General features: G+C 40.4%; 1 protein-coding gene across 2 annotated transcripts in view; it reads right to left on the bottom strand.

Annotated features, from left to right (window-relative positions):
- Nucleotides 1-3,195: 3,195 nt before the first annotated feature.
- Nucleotides 3,196-18,864, bottom strand: part of CMKLR2 (chemerin chemokine-like receptor 2) — a 53,843-nt gene continuing 38,174 nt past the window's right edge. The window contains exon 2 of one of the 2 annotated variants that reach the window (XM_043996468.1): nt 3,196-6,025. In XM_043996468.1, coding sequence (XP_043852403.1) covers nt 4,939-6,012 — 1,074 coding nt within the window. In that variant the 5' untranslated portion in view covers nt 6,013-6,025 and the 3' untranslated portion in view covers nt 3,196-4,938. The remainder of the gene's footprint in view (nt 6,026-18,864) is intronic. The other variant, XM_043996469.1, reaches the window with a different exon arrangement.

The following is an 18,864-nucleotide window of genomic DNA, read 5'->3' as shown; positions in this document are numbered from 1 at the left end:
TTCTTCTATGCTAGGCTGCTTCCCATGATAATATATTTTTTTTCTTTCTGAACTTAACAAATATGAGAAGGGGGGAAAAAAGCTTTTTCAAATATCAAGGAGAACAGATAAGTAGGCTAGTACATGAAACCATGAATTTGTTTCATTTTCAGTACATGACTTTCTTTTTTTTGAGGCAATTGGGGTTAAGTGACTTGCCCAGGGTCACACAGCTAGTAAGTGTCAAGTGTCTGAGGCCAGATTTGAACTTAGGTACTCCTGACTCCAGGGCCGGTGCTCTATCCACTGTGCCACCTAGCTGCCCCACTTTTTCTTTTCTTTCTTTTTTTTTGAGCAATACATGACTTTCACAGATGCTCTAATGATCTGTGTCTGGGAACAACTTCTGAAACTAAATTTTTTTTTTTGCAAGGCAATGAGGGTTAAGTGACTTGCCCAGGGTCACACAGCTAGTAAGTGTCAAGTGTCTGAGGCCAGATTTGAACTTAGGTACTCCTGACTCCAGGGCCGGTGCTCTATCCACTGTGCCACCTAGCTGCCCCACTTTTTCTTTTCTTTCTTTTTTTTTGAGCAATACATGACTTTCACAGATGCTCTAATGATCTGTGTCTGGGAACAACTTCTGAAACTAAATTTTTTTTTTTGCAAGGCAATGAGGGTTAAGTGACTTGCCCAGGGTCACACAACTAGTAAGTGTCAAGTGTCTGAGGCTGGATTTGAACTTAGGTTCTCCTGAATCCAGGGCCAGTGCTTTATCCACTGTGCTACCTAACTGCCCCTGAAACTAAATTTAAACTCATCTCATGCCTTCATGATCACAATAGCCTTGTAATTGGACTTGCTTCCTTGAATCTCTTTCCACTCCAATCCATCCTCCCCTCAGCTGCGGAGGTGATGTTTTTAAAGTGTAGGCCTGATTACATCACCCTCTCCCATTACTCAGCCAAGTCCCTATCACCCAGGATCAAACATAATCTCTTCTATCTGACCTTGAGAGCCCTTCGAAAACTGGCCCCTTCCTACCTTTCCAGCTTCCTTACAAAGCTCCCCTCCGCATACCCCACAATCAGTTCCATTGGCATACTTACTGTTCTGTCTTTGTGCCTCCCCACTCTTGGCCGTCTACCATGCTTGTACTAATCCCCTTCCTTTCTTGGTGACTCCTCCCCAACACTGTTGGCATTTTCCCTTTGAGATTTCCTTTCATTTACTTAGGATATATCTTATATGAAAATAGTTATTTACGTGTTTCTTCCACATTAGAATGTAAGCTTTTGAGGACAAGGACAGTCTTTTTGCTTCTCTTTGTAGCTTCATAATTTAGTGCCTGGTATATAGTAAATGCTTTTTTTTTTGTTTTGTTTTTGTTTTTTTTTTTTGCGGGGCAATGGGGGTTAAGTGACTTTCTCAGGGTCACACAGCTAGTGTCAAGTGTCTGAGGCCTGATTTGAACTCAGGTACTCCTGAATCCAGGGCCAGTGCTTTATCCACTGCTGTACCTAGCTGCCCCAAGGATGTTAATTTTCTTCTTTTTTAAAAAATTTTCTTTTATTTCTTCTTTTTGTGGGGCAATGAGGGTTAAGTGACTTGCCCAGGGTCACACAGCTAGTAAGTGTCAAGTGTCTGAGGCCAGATTCAAACTCAGGTCCTCCTGAATCCAATGCCGGTGCTTTATCCAATGCGCCACCTAGCTGCCCCAAGGATGTTCATTTTCAATCTGTGCAGGTGCACTGTCTTTTTGTCCATGAAGGTTATGCATGATCACGAGTGTAGATGTAGCTTGCCTGGAGTCAAGAAAAGATAATCCTAGAGTCTCTTCCCATCCCCACTCCCATCCCCAACCTTTCCCCAATTGAGACTTTATTTTCTGCCAAGGGGGGAAGCAGGAGGTTGGGGCCAGAGTCTGGCCTCTATGTTTGTTCATGAGAGAGACAGAGAGAGAGAGAGAGAGACAGAGACAGAGACAGAGACAGAGAAATAGACAGAGATGGAGAAACAGAGAGACAGAGACAGAGAGACAGAGATAGACATGGAGAGATAGAGATACATAGAGAGACAGAGACAGAGATAGAGATACAGAGAGACAGAAACAGAGACAGAGAGAGACAAAGACAGAGAAAGATAGAGACACAGAGAGACAGGGTATGTGAGAAAATAATTAATAATGGATTTCTTGGGAAGACCCAGAGATCACTTTGTCAATCCTTTCTCTCCCTCCGCTCCAGAAAGTTGAGTTCTCCTTGAAAAACTTTATCAAATCTCATCTGGGACAAACCCAAGGGAACCAAAAAATGGAGACAGATTTTTTTGTATAGATCAGTGAAGGACTCATGGGATTAAATTACACCTAGAGGGCAGCTAGATGGCCCAGTGGATAGAGTACCGGCCCTGGAGTCAGGAGAACCTAAGTTCAAATCTGGCCTCAGACACTTAACACTTACTAGCTGTGTGACCCTGGGCAAGTCACTTAACCCCAATTGCCTCACTAAAAAAAAAAAAAAAATTACACCTAGATAATGGACTTTGTCTTGAGCAATTACCATGAGGGTTTTTTGCATTCCTTTTCATGGCATCATCTGTAGAGTTCATTTTAATGTGGACCACCTTCAAATCATGACAACCAATGGAATTGAATCAAGCTGACCAATTGGCTTCTATCAATGTACAATGACCCGCCCCTATGGAAGATGGAAGAGGATCTCTTGCTCTCTTTTAGGACAGCATGGGTCTTTTGGAACTTTTCTCCTATTTGTGCTAATTGGCATGTTGAAGCTCTCTCTGCTTTCTCTACCACTTGGCCTGAGACCATGAGAATTTAAGGAGAAACATGGTCAATCCTTTACTGATATAATACTAATAAATTAATATGCTCACTGCCAAAACTGATATCTATAGTAATAGCAAAATTAAATTAAAAAAAAACAAGAGAGAAAGTACTAGGCTATAATTATATCCATCTGCTCTTTTAAATATTGTTAGTCTAGGGGAAAATAATGTTTAGGTTCAAGTTGTGCTCCTGATCTCTGTCTCTCAATGGGAAAGGAGTGCTATAAGCTATCCAAGGACCCTTTCTTCTTTCTATCAGATGCCACTTAAACAATGAACACACACAGTAAACAGCAGATAAAGCCATTTAATCAAAAGATAGTAATCAGAAATTCTATATATGAGATTACATACCAGACAATACACAGATACAATGGGCTCTGTCTTTGGGAGTGAGATAATTCACCTCAGCTAAGAGAGAGTCTCAGATCTCCATCCAAGGAGAAATTTCCCAAAGTTCCTAATGTTGTAAACCAGGAATAGGGGCACAATTGAAATGCTGGCTTCTCTGTATGTCAGTTTCTCAGAAGAAGGTCTTCCCAGGTCTTTCTCTCTTCAGCGACTTGAAGACCGTCTGGAACGGCATGACTTTTCTCTCTTGAAGTTGGAAGCCAGAAGACCAGGATCTCACTTCTTTCTAGCTCTTACCAACTCCACCTCTTGGCAGGTGGAGATCATTGAGTAATCAATCTCCACCAAATAGAAGAACTCCATATAAATGTGCTTTGAGGCTTGGGTTATATTTGTATTTGCTCGTAAACAAGTATCATTCCAGTGGAATGTGAGATCCCTGAAGGCAGGAATGATTTTTTTTTTTTTTTTTGCTTTGTGTCCCCAGTACCTAGCATGATGCCCTGAATATACCAGGCACTTACTTTTTTGAATTGAATTGTTTTTATTTAAGATGAATCTTCTACATTATTGCTTGAACTTTAAAAAAAGTCATAATATGGAGAAATAGTGGAATGAAATTAATGTGCCACCAAAAGCTTCATTTTATGAACTTTTAGGATCATAGGTTTCAGAGTTAGAAGGAACCTTATGGGGCAGCTAGATGGCACAGTGGATACAGCACTGGCCCTGGAGTCAGGAGTACCTGAGTTCAAATCCGGCCTCAGACATTTAACACTTACTAGCTGTGTGACCCTGGGCAAGTCACTTAACCCCAATTGCCTTACTTAAAAAAAAAAAAAAAAGAAGGAACCTTATAGTTCATCTTCTATTCCAAATTTCTTATTTTAAAGATAAGGAACTGAGGTCTACAATGGTTAGGTAGCTTGTTCAGTGTCATGGAAGTGGTAGAGATCAAAGTAAATATTCAATCCCAAGTCTTTTGGCTCCAAATCCTACATGTTTCCCACCATCTCTTGGCCAAGTCTATTGTCTGTTTAGATGTCAACTCTGTGGGACATGTATGTGAACACACATTATACCAATTTTGCGGATCTATTTATATTTACAGAAATAAACTTTAAATGAATATAAGATACACCCTCTGGCAAAATGCATGAACTACATAAAATTAAGAATTTTATTTTATAAATTTTATTTTTATTTATTATCTACTTGTGAGATGGTGAATATGTTTGTGAGGCTATCAGCAAAAATGAAAATGAATGTTAGAAGCAGCATATACCTTAGTGTTCTTGGAAAGGATCTATCTTTAATAATAAGCCCCAAGATCTTTTAAGTTATCCTAAGAAAATAATATGCTTCCACATCAGAGACTTTGTCAGTGTAGCATAATGAGCAAGAATCAAATTAAACAAGCTTCTTCTCACATCTGCGACAACACTAAATCGGGCTGCCTTGGTCAACGGATAGAAAAATGGCCCACTGTGTATCTTGTAATTAGATTTGATTCAAAGATATTGCTGTTAGGAGACTGACATATTTGCACGTGCGTGTGTGTGTGCACGCGCGTGTGCGCGCACACACACAAATAAGAGAATGGCTTACTGATAAAGTTGTTAATCAGCCAGTATTTGCTTGCCTTGCTTATTTTATCAGAAAAACCAATTGCTTCTTAGTGGTGTGTGTTACCTCACAGTCAGTTTGGGTTTCTTTTATTTTGGTTTACATGTGTTTCAGCTTCAATTTTGGGAACTCTCCTCACTGAGCCATTTCTAGAAGGCACAGGTTTTTGGCCTCAGAGTGTTTTAACTGTTCACTCATTGTCCCTGACCAGCTAACGTCCCTCAAGGTATGCTTTAAGAGTTCAGCAACTGAAGTCCGGAAACCAACCTGGAACTTCTTACTAATCAAGACATAAAGAAGGGGGTTCAGGCAGCTGTTGAAAAAAGCCAAGCCAGTGGAGAGGGGGAGTCCCGCCTGAAGCACATGGTGGAAGTGGTTGCTGTGGTGAATTGACAGCTCCCAAATGCTAAAGAGGTGAAAGGGGGTCCAACAAATCACAAAGGCCAACAGCACGGCTAGTATTGTCCAGAAATATTTGCTGGAGGTCAGGGTGGCTCTCCTCTTTACCTGGAGGACAAGAAGTGAATAACAAATGATCATGGTGAGTAGGGGAAGGAGGTAACCGAAAATAAATTTCATCCAGGTCAGAACATGGTGCCTCATTAAAATAACGCTGGTATCATTCTGGTGGAAATTGTTGAAGCAGATGGTATGGTTGTTGAGGTCAAGAGTTTCTCTGAAGTACAGGGCAGGGCCACCAACCATAAATGCCATCAGCCAGACTATGCCAATGACAAAAAGGGCGTTCTTTAGTGTTCGGTAACGTTGAGAGAAGACAGGGTGAATCAGATGAATGTAACGGTCCAGGCTGATCACTGTTAGGAAGAACACACTGGCAAACATGTTCAACAGAGCAATGAAGGAGTTGACTTTACATAGCCAGGTGCCAAAGGGCCAATGGAAATTCATGGCCACGTAGGACATGTAAAGAGGCAGAAAGAGAACAAAGATGAAATCTGCAATGGCCAGATTGAGGAACCAGAGAGTGGTGACTGTCTTTCCCCACTTAAATCCAGTGAACCAGATGACAATGGCATTTCCTGGCACCCCAAGGACAAATGCTAGGCCATATAAGGCAAGGGAAACCCACTGCACAGCTCCCAAATGAACCTTCTCTTCCAATTCCAGATCTTCTTGAGAATACTCAATGGGATAAAAGGAATAGGTGTAGTTATCAAATTCATCGAAAAAATATCCAGACTCTTCCATGATGTCTTGCTACCTGGGAAATTATAAAACAAGTTTAAAAAAGAGGAAATATTTATTTAATGATGAGTACAAATGAAAGAACATTTTTTTTTCATGATGGTAGACCTGAAATAGCATAGATAATTTCTAGTTAGGCATTCAAATTCTACTACAAATATAAGTCAATGAACGTTTTCTAAGTAGGCACTATGCTAAGCAACACAAATAGTGTATTTAGAAAAGTTACTTCCTTAGCCTCTTTTTCTTCATTTGTAAATGGGAAAAATAATTATCATTCATTTAATTTGTTGACAAATTATAAGGCTTTTTGTTTATAAAGTGTTTAATGATCTCTAAATTAACATCACTTTATTATGCTGTCTTCTATACAGTTTTTCTAAGACTCTGATTCAGATTAAATTTGTTGGGTTCATTAGAATCTTTAACATACAATAAACAGCCGTTGGGTGCTTAATGTTTACATGGGGAGAGATACCAAAGAAGATATGATCCCTATAAGCAAATAATTTATTATCTATTTAAGACCACAAGGATCTTGCTAAAGTATAAATTCCTTGAGGTCAGGGATTATGTTTTATAAATCTTTGTATTTTCTACAGTATTGGCCAACATATTGTCTTGCACACAGTGGATATTAAATAAGAACTTGTTGAATGAGTAAATGAATCCTAGGATTTCAGAGCTAGAAGGGACCAACCCTTTCAATTTCAGGGATGAAGAAACTGAGACCTAGGTTAAGTGACTTTGCCAAGGTCATGCAGGTAGAAAGTGGCAGAAATAGATTTCATGTGTCAGTCACCTAATTCCAAATCCTGATTATTAATTTTTTAAATTCTGAAGCTCAGAGAAGACTTATGCTTTCATCAACTGTAGGGAATTCTCACTGTGGAAACTCCCTCCACTAATTAGAGCTATGAATTAATAGTTAAGTTGGGAGTTGCCTGAGGTACTACCCCAATTCACATAGAGTCACATACCTATTATCAGAGGGGCAAGACTTGAACTCAGGCCTTTCTGACTCCATGTCCAGGCCTTTATCTATTAGACTGGGTTCCCTCTTTTGCCCAGGGAATAATCAAGTACATAATAAGTTAATTCAAACTATATGCAATATGCTCAGGGAACACAACCTAAAGGTGAGACTTCTATACACAAAACAAGCTTTATACATAAACAAAGTGCCTACGTAGTGTAACGATTGGAATGATGCCACCTGCTGGAGAGTTACTGTAGGAAAGCTCCACCATGAGGATAAGGGATCTGAGGGCAAGCCATGCAGCTTTCCTTGGTGTCAGGAAGTGACATTTGCTTGTGGGTAACTTCAATGAAGGCTACCAGCCAATTAGCTTGGAGATGTGTGTATGAGTGGAATGGGATGTTCCCGGTTTCACAAGAAGCTTGGGGGATGAAGAAGGGGTGGTTCACTCTTTTTTTCGTGAGGACTCTCGTGGTGAGTAGAGCTAAAATGCACACTCTCTGAGATAGATAAATGTAGGCATCTAGGCCTCTTTCTCTTCACCAAATTCTTATTCTCTTAATAAATGCTTAAAAGTCTAAACTCTTGTTAAAGCATATAATTGATTGGCGACCACTCATTAGATATTTTAGACAGACTAGCTAGAATTTTAGCCCCTTACAGAAGCATGATTTGAGTGGCTTCATGAAGGCCGTCTCTCCAGAATATCTCTCCTATCCAGATTCCAAAATGTCTGAAATTTCACCATTCTAAATCCTTTTCCCTAACAGTGGTTGAATTTTAACATGCAAATACTACTGAAAAGAACAGTATATTGAATCACTTTCTTTTGTGACAGGAGAAACTGGGGTATTGTTGTTCAGTCATATCTGTCTCTTTGTGACCCCATTTGGGGCTTTCTTGGCAATGATACTGGAGTGGTTTCCCATTTCCTTCTCCAGTTCATTTTACAGATGAGGAAACTGAGGCAAAGAGGGTGAAGTGACTTGCCCAGGGTTACACAGCTAGGAAGTGTCTGAGGTCATCAGGTCCTTTTCACTCCAGGGCTGGCACTTTCTCCACTGTACCACCTAGCTGCCCCACAGCAATGGAAGATGAAAGCAAAAAGGGCTTTGAAAAAGTAGGCAGGTTTACAACATCTCACCTACCAAGGTTCTGCTTACAAAAGGCAGAGTGAGTGGTAAAGCACAAACGAGGTTGTAGGGGGGTGAAGAGTGAATAGGTGATGAAGAAATAGAAGTAGTAAATTTATGCTACTGTTTTTAGAAGTTTGGGGTGAAGGAAAGAAGATGTGTGTGTGTGTGTGTGTGTGCCTTGAGTGATCAGCAACGTCAAAAGAAAGGTGTTTTTTTTGTTTGTTTTGTGGGTCAATGAGTGACTTGCCCAGGGTCCCACAGCTAGTAAGTGTCAAGTGTCTGAGGCCGCATTTGAACTCAGGTCCTCCTGAATCCAGGGGTGGTGCTCTATCCACTGCGCCACCTAGCTGCCCCCAGAAAAGTTTTATTTTTTAGAATTGAGGAGACCAGAGACAACTATGTTTGTAGGCAAAGGAGAAAGTCAGTAGAAAGGGAGAAAATGAAGGTGAGAAAGGAAATGCCTGATGGAGCCATTTATGGAGGAAATGGGATTAAAGGCATAAATGTAAAAGTTAGCCTTGGCATCTCTTCTCTTTTACAATATATCTCCCTTTTGATATATTATTCTTCTTTACTTATGTTTCTTTTTTTCTTTTCTTTTTTTTGGGGGTGGGTGGGGGTAATGAGGGTTAAGTGACTTGCCCAGGGTCACACAGCTAGTGTCAAGTGTATGAGGCTGGATTTGAACTCAGGTCCTCCTGAATCCAAGGCCGGTGCTTTATCCACTGCGCCACCTAGCTGCCCCTACTTATGTTTCTTATCTGCATTTTCTCACGTGTGCTTCCCCTCAAGATTTCTTTAAATCTCATGGGTCCTCATGCTACTTGGGTTTAATGTAATGGGAGAAATATATAGCTTGAGTCCTCATCCAGTAAGATGATACTCAAAGACCAGACAAATCACCAGAAGGCTAAAATCAAATCAGTTAATTGAGTATAGTAAAGCAAAAATAACAAGTAAACCCATATAATAAAATCATCTTAGCTCCATATAAACAAAGGAGAAATAAGGTATGAGGCTAAATCTAATTTCTGCCAAACCACTTTCCAATTTTACTAGCAGTTTTTTGTCAGATAATCCCTAGGGGTCTTTGGGTTTACTGAACACTAGGCTACTGGGATAATTTTCTTCTGTATCTTGTGTATCTTACCTGTTCTACTGATTCTCTCTGTCTCTGTCTCTCTGTCTCTCTTTGTCTCTGAATCTCTGTCTCCTCTCTGTCTCTCTCCAGTACCAAATTGGTTTTATCATTTCTCCTTTGGAATATAGTTTGAGATCTGGTAGTGCTAGGTTGTTTTTTTCCCACCCCTTGCCCGGCTATTATTTCCCTTGTGATTATTGACCTTTTGTGCCAACAGATGAATCTGGTTAGCATTTTTTCCTAGTTCCATAGAATTCAATCCTTTGGTAGGTTGATTATTTCCTCATTGTCTTCCATACCAGTGGAAAGGGGACTGGATTACTCAAATTGGGATGAACTTCCACTCTGAGGACACTAGAGGGAGGGCCACTTCACACGTTGTTGCTAGAAAGCCTCCCAGGGCCGCTTCCTCGGCCGTCACCTGCTGAATTTGCATGTCCACCCGGTCATCTGGGGAAATGGCCTCTGCAAAGCCCCACCTCCGCAGCTGTCAGTTGCAGTTGTCAATTGTTACAGCTCTGCCTCTCCTAAACCCTCTCTAACTGCCATTTCCACAGCTGTCAATCTCAGAAGCCATTTCTGTAGCCATCATCTGACCCCACATCTTTTCTTTTCTGCCACCATTAGCCCCAGGCTTCCTGGTTGTCTTTGGTCAAGGCTCTCTGCCGTTCACTAAAGCTTCATACCATCCAAACCAGGTGCCACCAGCCTGTTGTTACATCTAGCCTTTTGTTTCATCTAAGAAGTGCAGATGCTCAGGCTCAGGCTGCCCCCCACCCCCCAACCCCGCCCGCTTCCAAGGTCCCTAGCTTGGACTCCCATCTAGATTAGGGTGAATTATTTTAAATGACTTCTTCCTCGATCCAAGGTATGGGCAATGGGACATCCCTAAAGGGTCCTAATGTATTGCTGCCTCCTTCTGAGACTTGGAACAAACTCATTTATCTCTCTCTGTGCCCTTTTCCTTTCCCATCATGGCCTCCCTGACAGCTAGCACCTGAGCATGCACATTTTCCTGAAACTTCACAGAGCTTCAGGTTGGGAGGTTATATATAGAAAGAGATACAATTTGGCTGTCTCTCTGGCATTCCTAATGACACAGCAAAAACCTGTCTCTGACACGATGTTCTGGCACAAGTTGGACATTTAATGGTTTTTTGTTGTTTTTTTGTTTGTTTTGTTTGTTTGTTTTTTAGTGAGGCAATTGGGGTTAAGTGACTTGCCCAGGGTCACACAGTTAGTAAGTGTGGACATTTAATGTTAAGACAATAGTTCCTTCTTTTCCTCTTCTGAGATTGCCTTCTTTCTGCTTTTTTCCCATCAAGATCTCTAAAGCACAGACTATTTCTGTGTATCCCATTTCTTCTTTTAATCAACACTGACATTTCATGATTCTTTCTATCTCTCTTTCTCTTTTCTTCCCTCCTCTCTCATTCCCAGACATACCACATGCATACAGTTGCCAAAATCTATTAGAAAGTTGCGAAAATTGTCTGGTATGAGTGAAATTCTTAGAACCAACCCTCCAAGTTGGTGGTGTGACCTGAAGGATTTGAAGAGGTCTACTTGCCAGAGAGATTTGTGTGCTACGGGCATACAAAAGTTGTGAAAATATTCCATATTCCATTTACCTATCTACCCCAATGGCATTATTTCAGTTTTGAAATAAAATGCCATTTACTGCTTTGAACCCATTCATTTCCGATTTATTCTCATTCATAGATGCAAGGTTAAGGCTGCCTTCTGAGTATGTATACAAGGGGGCATATGAGCTGTAAAATATTGCCAACAGAATGGTTAGATGACTACTATTCAATAAAATCAATATTATCATAATAATCAGATCATTAACTAACTATATTTAGTCAGAATGGATTTTTTGAAACTTTAAATATGATTGATAATCTTGAGTTTGGTCTGAAGTTTAGCATGTAGTGGGGAATTTGTTATTCTGAAATAACATTCTCAAGATTTAATTTAATCCCATGAAGCTATGCTATTTATTGTGTAGATTACTGCCCTCCAAAAATGTGCTTGTCATATCTGTACCAATAAAACCTACACCAGAGCTTTCTGATAAAATTTTTGCACTTTACAAAGTACAGACAGTTCATATAGAGATTAAAAAGAAAAAGTAAATATAACATTCATATTTTTTCTATATAATAACCTTTCTTTCTCTTTTCCTTGCTTCCTTCCTTCCTCCCACCCTCCCTCCCTCCCTTCCATCCTTCTTTCCGTCCTTCTTTCCGTCCTTCTTTCCTTCTTTCCTTCTTTCCTTCCTTCCTTCCTTCCTTCCTTCCTTCCTTCCTTCCTTCCTTCCTTCCTTCCTTCCTTCCTTCCTTCCTTCCTTCCTTCCTTCCTTCCTTCTCTCCTTCCTTCCTTCTTTCCCTCCCTCTCTCTTTCCTTCCTTTCTTCTTAATTTCTTTCATTTTTGTAGCAAAGACCTCACAAGTTTAGTTCTAGGTCTCCTCTGTTCTGGGGGCCAAGTCAATTTGAGGCACTTTCCTTTACCCCAGTGGCCTTTCTTTAGGCTTCTTCCTTCACCAAGGACACCAAAGTTGTTCTCTTCCATGATCATCCTTGGCCGAAGCCATTTGCTTTGGATGAGGAGAGAGAGAGGAAGGAGAAGCTTTTTTTTCTTGAATTCACAATTAAATCTGAGGATGCCCTCCTCTAGTGTGAGAGATGTTGAATATAATGGAACAACATCCCAAAATTTCGGGGATATATCCAAAGCAGTCCTTAGGGAAAAATGTAAAGACTTATACGAACTGATACGGAAGTGAGCCAGAAGAACAATCTATACTATAAGATCAATTTTATAAAAATGAACAGTTTTGAAAATTTATATAAACTGATGAAGAATGAAATGAACAGAAACAGAAAATTTATACAATAACGACAACACTGTAAAGACACACAACTTTGAAAGAAGTAAGAATTGTGAACAATGCAATGGTCATTCATGAGGACTGATTATGAAACAGTTTCCAGAGGACTGATGATGAAAGCAGCATCTATTACAGAGACATGGCAGAATTAGGGTGAACAATGAGATATATGTATTTTTGTATTTATACCCCATGAGGGAAAATGTTTTACTTGACTGCATATTTGTCGCAGGGAAAAAATTAGTTTTTCTTTTTAAATGGGGTAGGGGATAGGAGGGAGGGAAAATAGATTTCAGTTTTTCCTTGTTGTTTTTTTTAAAACTAGAGAGGTTGGGGCGTGTTAAAGACATGAAATGTTGCATGCATTTTCAGATGAGGTTACTATACTATTGGTTTACCTTAACTGTTTTATTTTATTACAAGAAATCATTCACAAAGTGAAGGGAATTGTAAATGTTTGTAATGTAAACACAAGACGAATCAATAAAACTTTTTTAAAAAATCACAATGTTCAGATTATACCATACTTCTACAGAAAAACTGTGTGGAACCTAAAAACTTTTGTTAGGGTGCTATATGTAAAGAGGACACTAGGTGGCACAATGGGCTTTGAGTTAGGAAGACATCTTTGTGAGTTCAAATCTTGCCTCAGACACTTAATAGCTGTGTGACCCTAGGCAAGTCACTTAGCCATATTTGCCTCAGTTTCTTTATTTGTAAAACTAGCTGGAGAAGGAAAAGGCAAACCACTGGAGTATCTTTGTCAAAAAACAAACACACAGACAAATGGGGTCATTAAGAGTTGAAAACAACTGAACAACAACCACAAAAAGATGCTAGACTCATATCTGAGAATTTTCGACTTCTGAGTTCATAATTTGAAGGATGAAAATGGGTATGATGAATACATAGATGTCTGAGAGAAGTCTACTTTGCTTGATAAATATCAGATCTGGTTCACTTACAAAGAACCTCATTCTTGAGGACATAAAATACCTGATCAGTGAACTTTGTAGATGGTTTATTTTGTAAGATCTGTCTGTCTTCCTGGGGAAGTAAGCTTGACCTAGTTTAAAAAAGAGGGGTGGGTGGGGCTTGATTAGAGCTATATCTGAATGTTTTTCAGTTGGTTTAGAACATAAAATGTGTGCCCCACCCAGGACATGCTCAAAATGTTTGGCATCAGTGATATCCTTAACTTCTCTTTGGTAGAATGTCCTGAGGGAAAGATTACAGGAGGGAGCAGAGGCAAAGAAATGTTTTGTAAAGACACCCTAGCTATCTGCTGTACAAGGGGTGTGTGTGTGTGTGTGTGTGTGTGTGTGTGTGTGTGTGTGTGTGTGTGTGTGTGTGTGTGTGTGTGTGTGTGTGTGTGTGATGAGATGAAAGAATGCTGGTTCTGGAGTTAGAGGACCTGGGTTCAAATCCCACCTTTGACATCACCCATGTGACCTTGGACAAGTCACTTAATCTCTTCAGGTTTCAAATAGCAAAATGTAAAATTTGTAAAACTAGGGGACACTTCACTACTACAGGCTGTTTCCCTTTTTGTCAGTGACTTGGTGTGACTACTCCAAGGAGCTAGAAATGGGTAGCTCAGATCAGGGGGAAACATCTTAAGGCTAATGGCCAATGACAAGGAAAATTAACCATACTCTGAAAAGCCTTCCTAGGTCTGAGGCCTATTCAATACACAATTCTCCAATCTTTCCATTTATCCCAGTAACTGTTCACTTGCAATATTGTACATGTCAGCCTCTGGGATGCTCCCAATTCAAATGATCTTGTTAAACTGGAGAAGCCTAAGTCCCCAGTAGTGAAGACTAAGTCAGATTTAGAAATCACTTCTGAAATCAAAGGGGTATCCCTTTGATTTCAATTGGAGAACAAGCTGTGGTATATGATAGTGATGGAATATTATTGTGCTATAAGAAATGACAAGCAGGATGATTTCAGAAAAACCTGGAAAGGCTTATATGAACTGATATATAGTGAAGTGAGCAGAACTAGGAGAACGTTGTACACAGTAACAGCAATATCATTCAATGAAGAATTGTGAATGACTTAGCTGTTCTCAGCAATACAGTCATCCAAGACAAACCTAAAGGATTAATGATCAAGTACACTATCCACCTCCAGAGAAAGAATTGATATTTATTGAATACAGATTGAAGCATGCTATTTTTCACTTTCTTTCATTTTTTTCTTTTATTAGAGTCTTCTTATACAAAATGACTAATACGGAAATTTTGTACATAATTACATATGTATAACCTATGTCTGGTTGCTTATGCCTCAGAGAGTGGGGAGGGAAGGGAAAAAGGGAGGGATAGAATTTGGAACTCAAAATTTTAAATAAAAATGTAAAAAAAAAATGAAAAAGAAATTTGTCAGAGCTTGGGTCTATAATTACACTTGAAATTTAAGGGGAAGGGGCAGCTAGATGGCGCAGTGAAAAAAAGCACCGGCCCTGAATTCAGGAGGACCTGAGTTCAAATCTGGCCTCAGACACTTGACACTTACTAGCTGTGTGACCCTGGGCAAGTCACTTAACCCCCATTGCCCTACCAAAAAAAAAAAAAAAAGAAAAAGAAAAAGAAAGAGAAAGAAATTTGAGGGGAAAAAAGGGCAAAGTTTTCTTTATTCATAATGACTTGAATTTTCTTTCTTGCTCTTTTTTTTTTTTGGTTGGGCAATGAGAGTTAAGTGACTTGCCCAAGGTCACATAGCTAGTAAGGGTCAAGTGTCTGAGGCCAGGTTTGAACTCAGGTCCTCCGGACTCCAGGGCCAGTGCTCTATCCACTGTGCCACCTAACTGCCCCCTTGAGCTTTCTTCAGTTATTTAACCTGGCTATGGAATCTACTGGACAATTAACTAGTTGATTGTGCTTCTTTGGTCACCCATACTACAAAGATGAATCACATGAGGGTATTAGAGAACTATAAGGTACATTACAGATGATCTAGTGTAACCCCTTCATTTTACAGATGGAGAAACTGAGGTCGGGGAAGGGGAAATGACCGGCTCAAGGTCACACAGCTAGGTAATGGTGGGTTGTTTAAAAAAACAAAAAGAGCTCATGTCCTCTGACTTCTCATCCAGCGTTCTTTCCACTACCTTGTATGGCCTCATTCTAACTATGCTGAGTTTGTGTTCTTGCCTGGGTACCGTTAGATGGTTTTCATGATTATATGATTAAGATTCCTAGGGGCAGCTAAGTGGTGCAGTGGATAAAGCACTGGCCTTGGATTCAGGAGGACCTGAGTTCAAATCTAGCCTCAGACACTTGAGACTAGCTGTGTGACCCTGGGCAAGTCACTTAACCCCAATTGCCTCACCCCCCCCCCCAAAAAAAAAAAAAAACCAATCCTGAAGCTCCACTTTTCATTCTGGAATTAAAATTCTAGCTCGTTCGTACACAGTACTGGATTTTAGGGCAATTTGTTAGAAAAACAAAACAAAAACCCTTGAACCACTTGACTTCCAAGGAAAAACGTGATCTCTGCCAAGCGTACTGAATGGTGACTGAACACCTAGAGGCAATGCTCACAGAACTGGTTCGGGATTTTTTTTTTTTTGAAGGTTTCTTTGGTAACTACGAGTGGATAAAGGGCATCCTTGCCCCCTAGGAAATTCATCTAAGGTCAGTTCTAAGGAAATGAGAAAAGGGTACTTGTCATGCCTGTAGAAGCAGAAGGCTCTGGCTCTGGTTCTATCGAGTGGGAGTGAAGCAGGGAGTAGGCATTGGGCTAAAAAGAAAGTACTTTGAACTTGGGCTGCATTAGAATTCTAATGTCCAAAATGAAGGGAGGTGTCATTGTCCTCAGATAACATCTGAGTCTTTGTGCTTAATTTTGGGGGCCACACATTAAAGGGGACATTGACAAAGGAGCGTATGTCCAGAGGAGGATGATTTTGATGATGATGGTGCTGGAAACTATCATTTGAAGAATAGTTACCAGACCTAGGGGTAGATAGCCAAGAACAAAGGCCATTCAGAAGGGGTGAGGGAAGGAGTGAACATGTTTTTTGTCTTCAGGTGCTTGAAAGGCTTACTCTATGGAATCGGAGTAGATTTTTTTCTGTTATTTAAGAATGAACGATGATCACCATAGGAAACCATAGGAAACAGATTTCAATTCAAGATTTAGTTTAATTTAAGAACTTTGTCACATTAGAACTGCCCGGCGACAGAATGGGCTGCCTCATCAAGCAGCTCACTCCCTGTCACTGACGGAGACTGGCCATCTGTCAGGAGTGTTGTAAAAGGAATTCATCCATGGAGTGAGAAGATTCTCTGATTGACCAGAAGTCTTTGTTTTGACCTCCAAAGAAGGGAGCAAGCTGGGTTTTAAGCACTGGGGCTTCTTCAAGACCAGATTGGGGTTAGGAATGAAGATATCTGTAATTCCATAGATAGGGCTCTGGAATAAAGGCCAATGTAGAGCTAAGTGGACCAGGCCTCCCTTGGGACTACGGAGGATCATCATCTTCATCTTCACCATCATCATAATATTGTTGTTCAGTCATTTTCTTTTTTTTTAAATTTTTTATTTTAGTGAGGCAATTGGGGTTAAGTGACTTGCCCAGGGTCACACAGCTAGTAAGTGTCAAGTGTCTGAGGCCAAATTTGAACTCAGGTACTCCTGACTCCAGGGCCGGTGCTCTATCCACCGCGCCACATAGCTGCCCCAGTCATTTTCTTTTTTCTTTTTTTTTTTTTTCCTTTTTTTTTAGTGAGGCAGTTGGGGTTAAGTGACTTGCCCAGGGTCACACAGCTAGTAAGTGTTAAGTGTCTGAGGCCAGATTTGGACTCAGGTACTCCTGACTCCAGGGCCGGTGCTCTATCCACTGCGCCACCTAGCCGCCCCAGTCATTTTCAATCATGTATGACTTTGTGACCCAATTTGAAGGTTTCTTGGCCGAGATGCTGGAGTGGTTTGTCATTTCCTTCTCTGCTTATTTTACAGATGAGGAAACTGAAGCAAACAGGGTTAATTGACTCACTCAGGGTCTCACAGCTAGTAAGTGGCTGAAGCCAAATTTGAACTCATAACTATGAAACTCTAGGCCTGGCGCTCTATCTACTGTGCAACCTAGCTGCTCCAATAATAAAATTTATTATATCATTATATTAATAATAAGTGATGCAGGGGGCAGCTAGGTGGTGCAGTGGATAAAGCACTGGCCCTGGATTCAGGAGTACCTGAGTTCAAATCCAGCCTCAGACACTTGACACTAGCTGTGTGACCCTGGGCAAGTCACAACCCCAATTGCCTTACTAAAAAATTAAAAAAAATACTTTAATAATAAGCGATGCGGCACTTACTATGTGTCAGTCATTATGCAGACTACGTTAGAAATATTATCTCATTTGAAGGGTAGGTAGGTACTATTATTATCCACATTTTATAGTTGAGCAAAGTGAGGCAAATAGACGTTAAGGGACTTGCCCAAGGTCACACAGTTAACAAGGGTCTGAGGCTGGTTTTGAACTCAGGTCTTCCTGACTCCAGACCCAGCACTCTATCCACTGTACCACTTATCACACATACTAATGGGCCCTTTTAGAAGGCACAATCAATTTTTCTGTGATCACATTACTACATCCTTTAATTGACATTAAAATTTAATTCCAACAGAGAGTGCCAGCTAACATTTGGGCACACAAATGTTTTATTTAATTTTTAAGTAACTGTGATTCCCTCATTAGGGAGGAGAGAGGCAGAAGAGATTCTACTTGTCATTAGGCAGTTGGCACTTGCTTCTAGGTGGGGTGGAACTAGATTAACTTTTGATATAATTCTGGAATAAGGCTCTTCTCAGAAAAGGCCCTTGGACACACATTGCTGTGCATGTCTAATCACTATGGACTTGAACATTTGAAGAAAGAGGACATGGCTGAGAGAAAATTTAGAAAGTCCACGCCCATGCCCCAGTCATTTGGATCAGGATATGCAGCTGTTACAATTGTACAGACTGAAGTAAACAATGAAAATGAAGAATTTCTAGGGCAGGGGCTGAGGAAGCAAGGAGGAGTGTCTAAAGGGACTTAGATTTAAATTTGTTTTTGTGAATCTTTCAGGTTAACTAAAATAAATGCTACTTAAAACATCATTGTAAGCACCTGTCAGGAACATTTTCTTGGTGTTCAAATAAAAGACAAAGGAGGTCTGAAGTAATGGTGCATTTCTTTTTTTTTTTTTTTAATTTTAGTAAGGCGATCGGGGTTAAGTGACTTGCCCAGGGTCACACAGCTAGTAAGTGTTAAGTGTCTGAGGCCAGATTTGAACTCAGGTCCTCCTGAATCGAGGGCCGGTGCTCTATCCACTGCACCATCTAGCTGCCCCAGTGGTGTATTTCTGTGTACCACATTTGGGGTTTTCTTGGCAGAGATAAAGGAGTGGTTTGCCATTTCCTTCTCCAACTTATTTTACAGATGAGGAAACTGGGGCAAACACAGTGAAGTGACTTGCCCGGGTCACATAGCCATTAAGTATCTGAGGCTGGATTTGAACTCACTAAGATGAGTCTTCCTGACTCCAGGCCTGGTGCTCTATCCACTTTGCCACCTAGCTGCCCCAATAGGTAGCATTTATAGGGATCAAGAAGGCCTTTACATGACATTTAAAAAAAATTTGAAAACCCTCTATCACTAAATATCTATCACTATTCACCGCTATCTGTGGCTTTGCTAGCATATC

This window comes from Dromiciops gliroides, chromosome 3 (genome assembly GCF_019393635.1).
Source record: "Dromiciops gliroides isolate mDroGli1 chromosome 3, mDroGli1.pri, whole genome shotgun sequence".
Taxonomy (NCBI): domain Eukaryota; kingdom Metazoa; phylum Chordata; class Mammalia; order Microbiotheria; family Microbiotheriidae; genus Dromiciops; species Dromiciops gliroides.
Note: the sequence above shows the minus strand (reverse complement) of the source record. Positions and strands in the feature narration are given on the sequence as shown.